Source organism: Trachypithecus francoisi, unplaced genomic scaffold (assembly GCF_009764315.1).
Source record: "Trachypithecus francoisi isolate TF-2019V2 unplaced genomic scaffold, Tfra_2.0 Lachesis_group10, whole genome shotgun sequence".
Classification (NCBI taxonomy): domain Eukaryota; kingdom Metazoa; phylum Chordata; class Mammalia; order Primates; family Cercopithecidae; genus Trachypithecus; species Trachypithecus francoisi.
In genome coordinates, this window is record NW_022681455.1 from 52626696 (window position 1) to 52644134 (window position 17439).

Consider the following 17439-nt stretch of genomic DNA (forward strand, 5'->3'; position numbering starts at 1 on the left):
ATAAAGAAAGGATACTTACATGACATAAAACAATGTAGCAAAGATGAATGAAGGGTTGAAAAGAAGTTAAGATCCTGGACTTCTGCATTGCTTTTTTTTCCCTCCCCACCCCAGGCTGGAGTGCAGTGGCACGATCTCAGCTCACTGCAACCTCTGCCTCCCAGGCTCAAGCAATTCTCATGCCTCGGCCTCCGTAGTAGCTGGAATTACAGGTGCGCCTCACCACACCCGGCTAATTTTTTTTGTGTTTTTAATAGAGATTGGGTTTTGCCGCTAGGTGCAGTGGCTCACGCCTGTAATCCCAGCACTTTGGGAGGCCGAGGCGGGCAGATCAAGGGGTCAAGAGATCGAGACCATCCTGGCTAACACAGTGAAACCCTGTCTCTACTAAAAATACAAAAATTTGGCCAGGCATGGTGGTGGGCGCCTGTAGTCCCACCTACTCGGGAGACTGAGGCAGCAGAATGGCATGAACCCGGGAGGAGGAGCTTGCAGTGAGTCGAGATAGCACCACTGCCCTCCAGCCTGGGCGACAGAGCAAGACTCTGTCAAAAAAAAAAAAAAAAAAAAAGAAAGGATACTTCCATGACATAAAACAATGTAGCAAAGATGAATGAAAGGCTGAAGAGAAGCTGATAAGATGCTAGGCTTCTGCATTTTTTTTTCTTCCCCCCGCAAGGCTGGAGTGAAGTGGCATGATCTCAGCTCACTACAACCTCTGCCTCCCAGGCTCAAGCAATTCTCATGCCTCAGCCTCCCAAGTAGCTGGAATTGCAGGTGTGCCCCACCACACCCGGCTAATTTTTTTGCATTTTTACTGCAGACGGAGTTTTGCCATGTTGGCCAGGCTGGTCTCAAACTCCTGACCTCAAATGATTCTGCCTGCCTTGGCCTCCCAAAGTGCTGGGATGACAAGCATGAGCCACCGCACCCACCTGGCATTGCTTTCTTGATGCACCATTCCTTTTTATAAGGCTGTAACCCTCCCTGTAGCTTTCCAGAAAGAAATATACAAGGATTCCTAGGTGCTAGGCACATACTACAGACTCCACCGTACTTCAAAGTTCTGTGACTTCTGTATACAACATCGCCTGGGCATGACACATGCATTCCATAGGCTGCCTCACATGAAGAATGCTTATAGCTAGGGGAATGTGTGAACATTTTAAAATTCACGAAGAGCTGTAAAGAAAAACTAATCTCTCAAGAATCACATACAAAAAAAATTTTTTTAATTAAGGCTTTTTTTTTTAACTTACATGAAAAAAATAACAATTTCAACAAACCCATCGTTAAATTGACAAAAATTATTTCAGTAAAAACAAGTGGTTGGAAAAAAAAAATTATCTGGCTGGGTGTGGTGGCTCATGCCTGTAATCCCAGCACTTTGAGAGGCCGAGGTGGCGGATCACTTGAGGTCAGGGGTTCCAGACCAACCTGGCCAACATGGTGAAACCCCATCCCCATTAACAATACAAAAATTAGCTGGGCATGGTGGCGGGTGCCTTGTAGTCCTTGCTACTCGGGAGGCTGAGGCAGTAGAATAGCTTGAACCCAGGAGGTGGAGGATGCAGTGAGCAAAGATCGCACCACTGCTCTCCAGTCTGGGCAATAGAGCAAGACTCCATCTCAAAAAAAAAGAAAAAAAACAAGAAAAAAAATCATCCTACCTAGATAGAAGAAACAATTTGATCAGAAGAAATAGGAAAGTGAAGTTCAAGTAAAGATGTGGGGTGGGGTCCAGGTCAGAAAGGGTGCGGGATGGGGTGGGGGTAAGAGCAAGATGATTCACTAGGAGAAGAGACATTTGGGGGCTCAGTGCAGCAGTTCAAAGATGTGGGTCTGCAGGCTCTAGCCACGTTCCTGCTGACCGCAGGCTTCAGGCTGGTTAACAATCAGCCACAGCCACTCTGTGGCTCTGCTTATTTAAGCCTCTACAAGCTCCACACAGAATGGGATAAATTATCTGAGCTACGACAGGGAATTGGATAAAAATCAAGCTGCGTCTGAAGAAGACACTTCTAGGCTGCATGGGTGTTCAGTGTGTGAAAATTCGTTGAGCTGAACACATGATTTGTCCACCTTTCTGCACAATTGTTACACTTAATAAGTTTTAGTTATTGGGGAAAAAATCAAGCCCAGGACTGGCCACAAGTCCTGGGTCAGAGGCTCCCCATTCTTTTTCAGATGGCCAACCAATAAGGCCAGGGACCCTGGGGGCCGTGGTTTTTCTCTTATTCATACAAACAGAACCTCAGGGTCAGAGGAGATCTTTGTGGCTATTTGGCTCAACAGGGACAGGACAGAGCCAAGTCTCTACCTCCCTGGTTGAGACTGTCTATGCCCACTGCCCCATTTGATAAACCCAGCTTTTCTAAAGCTTTCCAGAACCCTGGTGCTGTACAGGTGTGAGCACCCCGGCCCCTCCTTGGCTCTCACTGCTGCATCCTTGGGAGCACGAATCAATTCTCTGAGCCTCAGTTTCCTTGGCTGTAAAAGCAGCAGGCTAGGCTAGATGAGTCTCAAGTCTCCTCCAGCTGTATGGGCCACAGATTAGGTAGCTTTCATCTATAATCAAGTATGGCTTCCATCTCCAGAGCCACCGCTGTCCACCTGTCTCTTTCCTTTCTTGACCCCCATGAGCTCATCTTACAAAGAGGGGCTCAGCTTGATATGTGATGCCAATCTTTCAAGTATATGATACAAGCAGGAGACAACACTAATTCCTGCCAATCACCAAAGGGAATAAGAATCATTTGAGCCCTGGAAAAAGGCCTTTGGCTGAATGAGGCTTTAAAACCATCTGTCTGAGGTTGTTTTGACTGCAGCGAGTCTCATCCTAGAAGAGGCTGCAAGAGCAATGGCCAAGCTATGGTGTAGGAGGTTCTCAGGCCTTTCATCTCTGGCTGCAAAATGCAACAGAGCAGATGGCAGTAATAAAGCCAATTGGGATCCACAGGGCCTGGGGGTGGATCCTTACTACCTTTGATCACTGCAAAACAAACCTTTCTCTGGAAGAGCTCCCTCAGCCTCAACCTTGGTGTTCTAGGTGTGCAGCAGCAAGCAGGCTGAGCAACATCAAAGCTACCAGAACTGCTGCCCACATTGCCTTACAAACAGGTACATGACTTTTTTTTTTTTTTTTGAGACAGAGTCTCGCTGTGTCACCTAGGCTAGAGTGCAGTGGCGCAGTCTCAGCTCACTGCAACCTCCACCTCCTGGGTTCAAGCGATTCTCCTGCCTAAGCCTCCCGAGCAGCTGGGACTACAGGTGCGTGTCACCATGCCCGGCTAAATTTTTTGTATTTTTAGTAGAGATGGGGTTTCATTGTGTTAGCCAGGATGGTCTTGATCTCCTGACCTCTTGATCCGCCCACCTTGGCCTCCCAAAGTGCTGGGATTACAGGTATGAGCCACCGCGCCCAGCCACAAACATGTACATGACTTCTTAGGGATCTGTAGCCCCAGCTGGAAACCAACTCCACTAGTGATACTCCCCACCTCCCCCAACCTTTCCCAGGACCCGATATTTATAAAGAAACCAAAACTAGAAAAGGACAGAAAGATGCAAATAAGTTACTGGGTTTACGGGTTTCCCTATCTTACCTTTGCGGTTAGAAGCGCAGGATTATTTGAAAGCCTAACTAGAGATTTTCGCCTACCTCACTTAAAACCATGCTTCTCGGGCTTTATGGGCCACAGGAATCTCCGGAGCTCTTGTTAAAATGTAGGTTTTGATGTAGCAGGTCTGCAGTGGGGCCTGAAAGTCTGTGTTTCTCACAGGTTCCCAGGTGGTGCCGATGGTGTTGGTCTATGGAAAATCTGAGTAGCAAGCCCTTCAGAGGACTCCCAGGGCTTCCTGTCTACAAGAACCACTGGGGTTGAGGGAGTGGTCATCACTCTGGATTTTGCAGAGGGGAGATAGAGACCCAGGTGTTAAGTGTTTTGCCCAAGACAATTCAGCAAATTAGAAGCACAACCCAAGACAACCTTGTGGCTAAATGCTTAGCCCGTTTGGGCTCACCTGTTGTAGATCAGAGAGGAAGTCAACAGGCTTGGAGTCTGCCTGTGGGAAGAATCAAACTTTTCTTTTCTGACCTTTATAGTCTATACATTTCTGATCACACACGAGATACTCTGGGGTAGTTTAATTAGGAAGAAGACTCAGAGTGTGTAATGGTAAGACCAGAAAATACACATTTTATTCCTTGCCAGAACTGAGCAGGGTGGACGGTTGTGGCCAGTTAAATTTGAATTTCAGATAAACGATGATTAATTTTCTAGTATAATTCTATCTCATACATCATTTGGGACATACTTATACTTTTAAAAAGATATCTATTGTTTATCTGAAAATTTCACTGGCAGTCCTGAATTTGTATTTGCTAATAGAATGGCAAGCAGAAATGAGGAGAGCAGGAAGTTAGTAAAGGAATATCTCCTGCTTCATCACTGTTGTCCTTAAAGAAAACCTCAAGGATGCCAGGGTGGCAGGGGCTCCACTAGAATGCATAAGATGCATCACTGCCACTACTGTGTGCATCTCTCTGAATGAAGCTTAATTTTTTTTAACCAGCTGATTATAATGCACAAAGTCATAAATTTATAGCTGGTGTTATGAGCTAAATTGTGTCTCCCCCACCTCCACCAAAACTCTTGTGGATGTCCTAACTTCTAGCACCTCAGAATGTGACCTCATTTAGAAACAGGGGCTCTACAGATGTAGTTAGTTAAGATGAGGTCACCGTGGAGTAGGTTGGGCCTCTAATCCAACATGACTGTGTCCTTATGAAAAAGAGAAATCTGGACACGCAGACGTGTACACAGGGAGAATTCCGTGTGAAGACTGGCACTGCACTGCCGCACGCAAAGGAACTACCAGAAGCCAGGAGGGAAGCCTGGACTAGACCCTTCCCAGAGCCTTCTGAGGAGCGGGGCCCCTCTGCTGGCCCCATGGTCTCGGGATTCTAGCCTCCAGAAGGCTGGGATGGTAAATTTCTATTGTTTTAGCCTCTAGGTTTGTGGTATTTTGTTACACTGGCCCTAGGAAACTAGTACTGGGAGCTGAGAAAAAGAGAAAGGAATACAGAAGAAGAGGGAGTTACGGCAAAACAAAACCTTCAAGAAAAAGCCTCAACCACATTACTTATTAACTTTGTTCCTTAGAACTTGAAAATGTCAGCTGAGGAAGACACAGGGATTTGGAAATGATGGACCCCCTTGTGTGAAAACAGTTACTGGCTCTACTAAAATTCAGTTTTAAATGTTGAGTTGAGCAAGTTATAAACTACTTAAGGAAGAAACCTTAGAAGTCAGAATTTACGCTGGTTATACAAAAAAAAAAGGTACATTTCCAAGAGTAGAGTGCGATCTAAAGAGATTTTGGGGAGGGCTTTTAAAATCACAACCTTAACAGACTTGTTATTGTACAGTGTTTTTTCCCATGAGAAGTTTGCTTTCCTCCAGTTCTTACAAACCAAACAATTACCATACTGGGTTAGTGATTAAGAAGCTCAAAACAAAATTAAGCAGGCTATTCTGATTTCATTCTCTCTCTTGATTATTTGCTTGTCATATTTCCAATAGCCCCAAATGGCAAGATTTAAATAAAAGATAGGCTACTTAAAACACTTAATCTTCTCTTTCTAAAGTAACTGAAACCCCCTCCATTTACCATGTACTTTACTGTACCTTTTCCTCTGCCCAGGTCTGTTCTGGGCCTGGAGGAGGATTCCAGGAGCAGAATTCAATAGTCCCACCCTGGGAAAAGGCCAAAGCCCACTGGCTCAAGTCACGCTGGCCTATGTACAGTTACTAGAGCCACCGCGCCCCCCGAGGTGTTACTAGAACCTCCCGAGGTGTCTGTGCCTCACTTGAGGGCTTTTGCTTATGCTGGTCCCTGTGCGCAGAGTGCTTTCTTCTGCCCAGACCTCTCCCTCTACTCACAACACAACGCAACCCCACACTCAGAAACATCTTCTGTCGCCACCCCTTTGTTTTTCCTTACCACATAACCTTGTACATGTCCTTCATCACCCTATCACAACTACAATTTAATTCAGTTTACTTATTTATTACCTATCTCTCTCTAATAAATGATAAGTTTCGTGACATCAGAGATCAGATGGGTTCTGTACATTATTTTACACCCAGACCCTGGCCCACAATGGGCACACAAATATTTGTCTAGCTTGATTAATTAATTAAGCAAATGAAGGCATGACACGGTGGCACTCCACTACCCCCATTCCCCCTTACTCAAACACTGTAGGAAGCTTGTTCTGCCCAGAGGGTCTGAGTTCAGCTCTAGAGTGTGCTGTGTCTACGCTTCTCATGCTGTTGCGAGAACAATGCTTGAGGATATCACTTGTCTTGCCAGTGTCTCTAGGAAGGTTTCAAACTCAAAAATCAACCCTCTGATCATGATTTGGCTTTACAAGTAGCCCTTCTTATAATAAAAGGATGCCCAATCACATGCACATCAACTTTTGTGGTCTCCAGGACAATTCTTTCACATGGTAAATTAGTAACACAGCTCTGGGTATGTGGGGTATGATCCAGCATCCCCTGTAAGTTGACTTCAGGGAGAAATGTAATGAAAACACCAGCACAATATTTGATAACTGGCTGTCTCTGTAGACATTTATAAACTGGTATTCTGATTTTTTTTTTAAATCCTGTGCATTTTATATTTACAAAACAACTTTAAAATTGAGGGTTTATGGGTCACGAGTATTAAATGACAGAGGATATTTTGGCAATACACACATAAAACCTTTACATACTACTTAACCTAGAAGTTCCAGGAATACGAAGTTATCCTAAGAAAGCAATCATAAATAAATGTAAAAATTTAGCCACAAGAATGTTCACTGTAGTACTATTTACAATAAAAACAGGAAACTTAAATATCCATATGGGGCTGATTGGATAATTTGTGGTAATCCCTATTAAGAAACATCCCCGCAGCTTTTCAGAATATCTGGTTGAATGGAATGATAATCGATGACACACAAAAAGGTTCATCATATTGTAATAGCAAAAAATTGTGTTATAAATCAATATTCCAAAACATTCTAACTTTAGTTTTTTTCTGGGTGATGGGGTCCTGTGTGACTTTTATCTTCTTAATGGTTTTCTGTGTTATAATTTTTCTCTAAGACTTATGTATCACTCACATAAATGTATTTTGAAAAAGTGTTGAAGAATAATTTTTAACTAGTTACAAAAGATCAAATACTATCTATATTTCACTTATATGAAGTACCTAAGGTAGTCAAATTCACAGAGACAAAAAATGGAATGAGGGCTGTTGGGGGCTAGAGGGGGTAGGGAAAGGGGAGTTGGGGTTTGGTGGGCAGAGCTTCCATCTGCAAGATGAAAGAGTTCTGGAGATGGATGGTGGTGATGGTAGCACAACAATGTGAATGTACTTACTGTCACTAAGTTACACGCTTAAAAATGGTTACGATGGTACATTTTATGTTATATATATTTTACAATTTTTTTAAACTAAAAAATAAATCAGCAAATCTTGAGTACAGTTGAGTCTCTGTTATTAGGATTTTCAAGAGGCAAGATTTGACTTAGAACACACAGCCCTGAGCTACATCATCCACGTGCCCCAGCACTGGAGTGTGCCCTGGGATGAGCAGGCATCTGTCTGGTTCCTGACCACTGGTGCTGGCCACATGTTTCCTGGCCTACTGAGGGCAGAGATGCTCTCCAGTCTTTTTCATGGCATAGTTTTCTTCCTCTCTTGCCAACGTCCCTAGGTTTGACTCTCAGATGAAGAAACTGACTTGGTTGCCCCAGAAAAGCATGGCTTCCTTCCAATCCTGGCCACAGTGACTGCAGGGGATGGTGGGCCCAGGAAAGATTCATGGCTATATCCTCCATGAGCTGCAGGTTCAGGATTTGCCACCAAAGCCTTTTAGCTAGAAGCTGGCAGAGCCAGACAAGGAAAAGACTCTCACCTTAAAGCCACTTCTCTACTATAAAGAGGAAAAGGCCGCGTGCAGTGGCACATGCCTGTAATCCCAGCACTTTGGGAGACGGAGGCGGGTAGATTACCTGAGGTCAGGAGTACAAGACCAGCCAGCCTAACATGGTGAAACCCCTTCTCTACTAAACACAAAAAATTAGCCAGGCGTGGTAGTGCATACCTGTAATCCCAGCTACTTGGGAGGCTGAGGCAGGAGAATCACCTGAACCCGGGAGGTGGAGGTTACAGTGAGCCAATATTGCGCCATTGTACTCCAGCCTGGGCAACAAGAGCGAAACTCCGTCCAAAAAAAAAAAAAAGGCTAGGTGTGGTGGCTCATGCCTATAATCCCAGCACTTTGGGAGGCCAAGGTGGGCGGATCACCTGGAGGTCAAGAGTTTGAGACCAGCCTGACCAACATGGAGAAACCCTGTCTCTACTAAAAACACAAAATGAGCCAGGCATGGTGGCGCATGCCTGTAATCCCAGCTACTTGGGAGGCTGAGGCAGGAGAATCACTTCAACCTGGGAGGCGGAGGCTGCAGTGAGCTGAGATCGCGCCACTGCACTCCAGCCTGGGCAATAAGAGTGAAACTCCGTCCAAAACAAACAAACAAAAACAACAACAACAAAAGAATAAAGAGGAAAGAACTAGGTTCAGCAAACAAAAGTCCTTCCTTTGTTCATCAAGAGGCCACCCAGGACTTTGCCACTGAGAAAGGAGTGATACTCAGGTGCTGGTGGCGGGATCTGAGAAGCCCAAAGTTGCAGACCCGTGCCTTAAGGGCTGGACTCGGCCTTCAAATGTGTTGGTTTGGTTTACACAACGTTGACCCGCATGGTGTTTGCAGAATTTCTAAATTAGTTGGCAACATTTAAAAATCAGAGTTTTTCTACCTAAAAAGAGATTTCTTTGGATTCTCTTATGGGGGGTGGAAAAGGAAGTTCTTAGACACACAGGGTTTACACTCCTATGTGACAACTGGCTGGAAGTGAGCAGCAGCTGCTCCTTTAGATAGACCCTCTCCCCTGTCCAGTTCAGCGATTTACCTGCCTGGCCCTGCTGCTCCTTGAGCTGCAGCCCCTCAGCCGTACTGGGAACTGCCAGTGAGGCCGCTGTGGTACCTGGCATGATGCTGGCTGGGTTCCCTGTAAGTGCTTGGAAATGCCCAGCCACTATGGGGGAAGCTTGTGATGCAGCAGCTGTAGTCAGTGGGCCTTAACAACAGCCATGCAACAAGACTTGGGGCTGGGCCTGAGGTTCAGTCCTTACTCCAACCCAGTCAAGAGTGCAGCACTCTGTCCCTCAATCATGCTTCCATGCACTATCAAAACACAACATCCTGCCCATTGTCCTCAATGAAAATGTTAAAAGGAAGCTATGCTCTGGAGAACAGATCAATGGTCACGATGTCTCATGCCCTGTCTCCAACAGAACTCAATGTTAGATGCTTTGGAGAAAGGAGTAGGAGCTGCATGAAGCACCACGTGGTGCAGCAGGTCCTCTTCTGATGAAGAAGAGAGAGCAGAAGAGAGGGAAGTTCTTAGCTGTTAATACTGCACCACTGCAACCTCAGTGGTGGAGGCTGCCGGAGGCTGGTTTCAATATCTAAAGATTATACACAGCTAGGTGTGGTGGCTCACGCCTGTAATCCCTGCACTGTGGGAGGCCAAGGCGGGTGGATCACGAGGTCAGGAGTTCGAGACCAGCCTGGCCAACATGGTGAAACTCCGTCTCTACTAAGAATACAAAAATTAGCAGGGTGTGGTGGCACACACCTGTAATCCCAGCTACTTGTGAGGCTGAGGCAGGAGAACTGCTTGAACCTGGGATGCAGAGGTTGCAGTGAGCCAAGATTGCGCCACTGCGCTCCAGTCTGGGTGACAGAGCAGAGACTCCATCATGGGAAAAGAAAAAAAAAAAGATTGTACACGGATGGTGAAAAGGAAGCTTTCCAGGTTCTTCAGGATTAACAGGGCCAGGAGAAGATGGAGACCAGTGATTCTTACCTGCTGTAGGCACGCTAATGTTATACTGAGGTAAAATAAATAGAAAGGCAGTCTTGGCTGTGACCTGTAAAACAAAGGAAAAGAGTTCCAGTTTAGCTTTTGGCCACATCAAAAGAAACAAGTGGAAGCTGCTAACCGCCCCTATTACATCTTAGACCCTCAAACCTCTTGACTGAAGGGTTCTGCCTAATGCAGAGTTAGCACTAGTTTTTGTTCTATTTTTCTTTAATGACATGCCTCTCAATACCTGTACCCTGGGACCCAGATGGTATCTAGACTGATACTCACTGCAGATGAGATGAAACAAGCTGTGTGTGACAGGATGGGAGCTCACAAGTGAATAGTACAAATCTGTTGGCCATTCATTCATTCATTCATTCAGATATTTATCAGTTTACTTCTGTGCATCAGCATTGTGGAAGGCAGAAACTAATAAATAAAGTCACAACCTTCAAGAAGGTTAGGGCCTAGCTGAGGTTTCCCCAGCACTTTGGCTGCCTGTGCATTGAAGAGCAACCTGAAAGTCTACACCTGAGCTTCAGAAACAGAGAATTCCAGCTGCTAATTTCACATCTACCTTACTCGGAGTCATGGGACCAGATGTAACATCCCACATTGCTGGCTTCTTTCAAAAACTGCCTTTAAAATCTTAGTTGTGCTGTGAAACAAAAAACTGTGGTTTCCACCTAGTTATGAATGGCCAAATCAGTACTATGACAGTCTAACCAGCAGGGGAGAGATGACAGAACGTGGGGGTTTGAAGCTTGGACTCAAGAATCGACTACCTGGGTTTAAATGCCAGCTCTACCATTTTCTTGCTATGTAACTACCAGCAAGTAATCTTATACGCCGAGCCTCAGTCTGCTTGTCCATAAAATTCAGGGTGTTTGTAACACCTCAGCTGGTCTGGGTACTACAGACTGGTGTGGTGCTGGCCCAGCTGTCAGCGTTGTTCAAAGATCCCCAGAGGTTTCGGATGTGCAGGTGGGCCTGAGAACCACCATCTACACTGTTCTGAAACCTGCAGTGAGGCCAGGTGAGGAGGCGGCCCAAGACCAGGCCTTTCCCAAGGGCCTTCTGGAGACACCTCATCAATAAAGGGTGCTGGTTCTTCTCTAACAGAGGTTTGAAGGATGCACATGGGAGGGACGGGGTGGGGGACAAACACACTGGACAGTGGCAAAGGCAGCATGGAAACGAGTGAATGATGCATCACAGATGCCCTGTGTTGCCCAGACATGCCAGCAAGAGGTCACTATCCTCAGCTACTTCTAGAGACAACCTTCTCCTTTAAAGAGTAAATCTCCCCCATCCCCTGGTCAACAAGACCCATCCCATTCGGTGGGTGTCATTTACTCTGTACACAGAGATGCAGGACAAGCCTTCTTGTGTTTTTGTGCTGCTGCCTTAGACATGTCCTATCAAGCTTGCAGGGAAAAACCCAAATGAGATTAGCTAAGAGAAGGATTGATAGCAAACACCAAGCCCTATCCGAATATACAGGTCTTCCTAATCCCCACCCTAAAACCTTAATACCTTTGGTCAAGACCTTTTTCAGTGTTCTCAACCTACCTTCCCGTCCGACTGCCTGTATTTTCTTTAGAACAGATGTGCTGGGTTTCAGCCAATACATTCTAGTCCCTACTTCCTTTGGGGAGTTTTAGCCCCTCTCAGTTTGTGTCCTACCTTTCCTATACCCACCACCACACACACAGTTGTCCTGCTTAGAATCTCACGCATCCCTTCATGACCCACCTCAATTGTAATGTGAAGCCATTCCCAGCTGTTCAAGGGTATGATCTCTGCTTGCCGGATGCACTCTGTGTCATGCTCTGCTGTTTTTATCATTTCCTTACCCTTGTTCATAGTTCTCATCAGCCTCTCACCTCCTCCATAGTTCTCATCAGACTCCTCACAGTCCCACAGGCAGCGACTGTGCTGTCCTGTCCCATTTATCCTCGCAGCCCCTCTCACATAAGGAGCCCAGATGCACACAGTAAGTGCTCAGTAATGGCTCACTGCTTAAGATGAAAAATCAAAAGCCAAGTCAGCTTCACTCAGCTGTACTTATCCCCCTCTGTCATGGAAGCTGTTCCCAGTGCCATCATCCAGGCTGTCCTCTGTCACCAATGGCCTTCTCTGTGAGACCTGTCCAGGCACTAAGCCACCTGAATCCAGCTCCGCCAGAGACCCTCCTGACCACACTAGCCATGGTGGTTCTCCTTCTCTGAACTCCGCTCATATAGGTCATTCCTGGCCCAACCACCTAACACTCCATATTGTCTGACAAGACTCCTCTGAAAATAAACCTCATCTTCTCAGCCTGAAATCCCTGTGAAGGAAGATCAGAGGAGTTGGAAGAAATGAGAGAAAGGAAGAGCCAGGGGAAAGGCAGGCAGGCATTAACCAAACACTGCCCTGCCTAGGCACATATCTCTCACTTGATTTCATTCAGGAAATGCACATGTCTTTTGGAGCACAGGGTGGAGTGGACCTCTGTGGGGCTTGGGCTGTCTGCCATCCATTCTCCTCTCTTAACAGCACCAGGGTTTCCTGCGGGAAGCCTCCCTCCAGCTGTGTGTGGGCATAGGATGTGTGTGGCGTCACTACGGGGGATGGGAGGATGGAGGGGACAGACCCTCAGGGCAGGAGCCCAGCCAACTGGACACCCTCCCTGGGCTCTGGATCTTGAGCGGGTATGAGGAGGTGCTGCTGGCCCCAGAGAGCCTCCTTCAGCTGGCCAGGGTCCACTTCTAAGACACATTATCACTCAATGTGAAGAGCACTGGTGTTCAACTCCGGCTGCACATTAGAATCCCTGGGGGAGCTTCTAAAATCTCTCTGCCTGAGCCACACCCCAGCCAATTAAACCAGACTCTTTGGGGCATGGGCATTTTGTCAAACTCCCCAGGGCATTCCGATGCACTGCCAAGTCTGAGAACTTTTGCATTTTTTTTTTTTAAAGGAAGATAGACATCTGGTATGTGGGCTCTACATATATTCTTGCCCTCGCCCAACATATCCAGTTAACTGTCATCATTCACACGAGTTATGTTCTCTCAAGTCACTGCAAACACTGAATTAGTGAACACTGAAACATTGCTCCTGGGAGAAATACAGGTTAGGTTCCTGCGAGCCTCTGGTCCCATTTTTGTCAACAGATCAATTCATAACCTTGTTTTATGTGCGTTTCTGTTTAAAGACACCTAATTTAACGTACATTGTTGATTCATTAACATTGAATTCATGGCCACCAGTGCTATAACTCATGCCAGAATAAAGCTTATCTAACCACATATGCTATCTCCATGAGGCACATCACAGTCATCCTACGCTCAGGACACTAGACGGCACTTCTGCATGACAGTTGGGGGCCATTTTTAAATAGTGAAATCACCAAGAAGCAGCATAAAAATGCAAAAAATGTGGCACTAAAGAAACTACGAAAAAGACATCTGTCTACAGGATGAGAGCCGGAACGGGAGGCAGAGTGTCGCCTTGTTTGGCCTCAACTGGGAATGTGAGTGCTGGGCAACTCAAAAGCTCTGCACATGTCTGTGAATGACCATGGAAGCTGATTTGGGGGTTACAAATAAATCTCAGCAAGTAAGCGAATTTGCAAAAACAAAATCCACAAATAAGGATCAAATGTATCAGGGCAAACCTGAACGTCAGCACCATGGGGGCCAAGATTTTTCTTTTTTAACAGCTGTATCCAGGTATAATTTACACAACAATAAAAAAAAATTCACCCGTTTTAAGTATACAGCTCTAAAGCATTTATCTTTATTTTTAAACTGTCTCTTTCTTGGGGAAACATAAGCTGTAGGAGTGTGGGGATCTGACCTGCCTTGATGATCTGACTTGCCTTGTTTGAGGCACACATCCACGGATGGCTTCAAACTGCCCCAGAACATAGCGGCACTCAGCAAATGCTTAAATGAACACAGCGACTAAGCAGGAGAGAGCCGGTGCTGTGCTCAGCCATCTGATCCTCATCCTGTCATCTGTCCACGATTATTCTTCTACATATGTCCTCTCTCTCTCGGTCTGTCCCAGAGCTGGGTGAATAGTAGGTTTCCTATAAATTCCTATTTGACAAACTCATAAGGTAAGCAGCTGTAATATTTAGTGACTGCAGATGAATGCTTACCATGTTTTCTGAACATGATTCTGAGAGAATAGGATCTAGGACCATCATCATGACAAAAATACTAGATCCCAGTATTTTTCTATCCCTAGCACCCCTGGTAGTAGCAGCAGAAACCATTCTAAAAAGTGCAACTTTCTCTGTAAACAGCCATGCTTGCTCCCACATTACCATATCTCAGCAAGATGGTGTAAGTTTCTCTGGTTTATAGATGAAAAAGCCAAATTTGAGGCACAGAGAGATAAAGTAGCCTCCCGAGACCTCACAACTACACAAGCAGAAAAGGCAACATTCAACTTGAGTTTTTTAAAAACTTGTCCCCAAAACAAATTTAGGAGGCACACAATACTGCACATAGAACAGAATGGTAATGTAAAATGCAAGCAGGAAAGAACACAAAAAATATGCATTTTAGGCAAAGAAAAGAAGCAAGGAATGAGGCTGATCCACAAAAATGCATTCCAGGAAGTCCTACTCATTGGCTAAAGGTGGCCAGAAATTTGGCTCCAAGCTTTTCCGCAGCCACCTGAAGAAGGAAGGAGTGATCGGCTCCTAGATTGACCATATCCATCCATTAAAAAAGCAGAAAGCACTAGTCAAGAGCAGACTTACTTCTTCAGCCTTCTTCTGTGCCGTAAAAGGTCCTTTAGCACCCCAAATCTTTACTCCATGACCCTCTCCTGATCTCAGACCAGGGATCAAACCACTAACAAGTCCCTCCCCACAAGCACCGGCTAAGTTCCTGTAGTACACAGGGCTGAGAATCAGGAGCCTATTAAAAATGTCATTCCAATTATTTCTCATCCCTCTAAGGCTGTTTATAGGAAACATTATTGAGTTTAATAGCATTTTAAATGCCAAGCTCAGTGGGTAAAAGGTTAAAAGTGACAACATGCTAATACACTAATGTAAAAGGAGAACACTGAAATATGTAGGAAGGGTCACATCACACACACACACACACACACACAGAGAGAGAGAGAAACAGAGAGTGAGAAAGAAAGTTTCCTTATATTTTTTAACTAAAACAGGGCATCAAACACCAAGGCAAAGGCCTTGAGCATGCTTGTGTAGCCATAACAAACCAAAACTGTTCTACATGCCATGCTGTATTAGGGGCACATGCACCTGAGCTCTTGGCTGCAACTAGACCAAGGATGCTGGTGAAATAGCTGCTTCCAGTTAAGCACAGTGGATGTGGATTCCAGTCCCAGGTCTGCTGTGGGCCAGCTGGGTGACCTTGGGCAGGATATTTCACCTCTCTAGACCCCAGTTGACTCATCCATTAACAATGACAACAACAGTTAATGTTACCAAGTGCTTACTCGGTGCCATGCATGAGTCCAAGGTCTTCACACAAATCTATCTCATGTCATTCCCACAATGACCCTACAAGGTAGGCACTAATCATGTCCCCATTTCACAGATAAGCACGGGAAGGATAAAGCCAAAGGAGCAGCTCAGAAGGAACGTCCTTAAAGGTCCTTCTCACCCTCAGCTCGAAAAGGCAAACTTTACCTGATTCTACTTACTTTCCAATGCCCAAAACGCAACCTTACACTGACAAATTTTGTAAGAGGTCTTTCCAGAAGTTTAAAATATATTGTTGCTTTTTCACTTTGTGAAGATAAGGACTGGGTATCATCTATGTCTGACAGAGCAAGAAAATAAGGCCTCTCAGGTTAATCCACCACCTGCCAGCCACGGGCACTGGGTATACCTAGGCTTCCAGATGCCCAGGTAGGTTCTCCTTCCACTGCAAATTGTTAGCTGGTCACCACAGACAAAAGAGAAGAACTGTGATGAAAGCAGTTCCATGGCCTCTCTTTTAAATATTAAATCCTCTGGTTTGGTTTATTCTTTTTTTTTTTTCTTGGCAGACACCTCCATGCATTGGCTCTTGGAAGGGGTTGTGTGGGCAGACCAGCCCCCAGAGGCAGACAGGGTACAGAAGGCCTTATTTTCACAAGAGGAGCTCTGCTCTTAATGTCTTCTGTCTCACGGACACCACCCCTCCCACCTAAAGGACAAAACACAGAGACACATGTGTCCCACGACTGACGACCTTCATTTTTAATTCCTGAGAAGCACAGGATAAAGCCAAGTGACAGGTCCTGCAGAGGCTGGGAAATTAGGCACCTAAAACTTCCCTTCTTCTCCCAGCTTGGCCTGTTTTTGGAATCCAAAGCGTCTTCACTAAAGATTCCCCAGATTGATTTTGCATCTTTCTGTGGAGGAAGTGAATAGGAAAAGTTCAGGCAGACAAGAAAACCTTGGAAAGTTATGCCCAGTTGGTGGCGAAGAGATTTTTGGGTTTTGTTTTTTTAAACAAAAGAGTCTTTTAGCTTTTTTTCTTGGAGTGTTTACGTTCCAAGCCCACTGATCACCTGCATGCGCCAGGGATGTGGTCAGGGTGCGATGGACATGGGTTTGCGCCCCTCCACTGCTCGGTAAAAGGCAGATACAGCTGAAACAAAGACGCTTTTCACTTGTGCTTTCTGAAAATCTCCGTTTTGAAGGGCCAGAGGCTGGCTGCGACGGCTAAGCGCCTGAATCGCAGGGGGCAGAGTTCTGACAGTACCTTTCTGTGTGGCTTTTAGCAACGCCTAGAGATTCTGGTTTTTCACCTGAAAAACTGCCTTGATAGGAAAATCAGGCAAAGCTAAACAAACACACACACAACAGATTCTCTACAAGCCTTTGATCACAATGTTGAAAAGACTCACTATTAACAGTTTCGATAGCAGTTTTAGATTAAAAGTAACATTGTGTATTCATGAAAAAATACTCGTAATTTGAATAGCCACGATAAAATAATGTTACTTGGTTTGCTACAGTCATCGATTTAAAAGTCTAAACTTTATATTGGGATACAGAGGAATGCAGAAAGGGTCACAGTAAAGGGTTTTTAAAATCTTTGAAGTTGGGCTTTTGAAAAAAGAGAATAACGCTTGAACTTGCTATAATATACATCCCCAGTTTGGGAAGTTGATCAGGTACTGAAAAACAGAGGGTGGCCTAGGGAAAGCCCTTCCCCACTGCCTTTATATCCACAAGTTAATTATAACTTTAAGGAGACTGTGTATTTAAGCAATTTATGCTGGTATAGCTTGAACTTGGCATACTATGCACCTTATAGATAGCCTTATATAAAATATAGGAATTTGCCTGAAGTAAATGTATTACTTCTCTGAGAGCCTTAATATATATATTCTCATCCTCCCCTAAAAAGAGCACTGAGTTGGTATTTCTAATACTTATCACTTGATTATATACTTCACTCTCACTCACACCCA

At 45.2% G+C, this 17439-nt stretch overlaps 1 protein-coding gene across 2 annotated transcripts in view; it reads right to left on the reverse strand.

Moving 5' to 3' along the window:
• Positions 1–17439, reverse strand: part of TRAM2 (translocation associated membrane protein 2) — an 81172-nt gene that overhangs the window by 29325 nt on the left and 34408 nt on the right. The window contains exon 2 of one of the 2 annotated variants that reach the window (XM_033217433.1): positions 9994–10057. The exons of the other annotated variant lie outside the window; for it this stretch is intronic. Coding sequence (XP_033073324.1) covers positions 9994–10057 — 64 coding nt within the window. The remainder of the gene's footprint in view (positions 1–9993; positions 10058–17439) is intronic. 2 annotated transcript variants of the gene reach the window in all.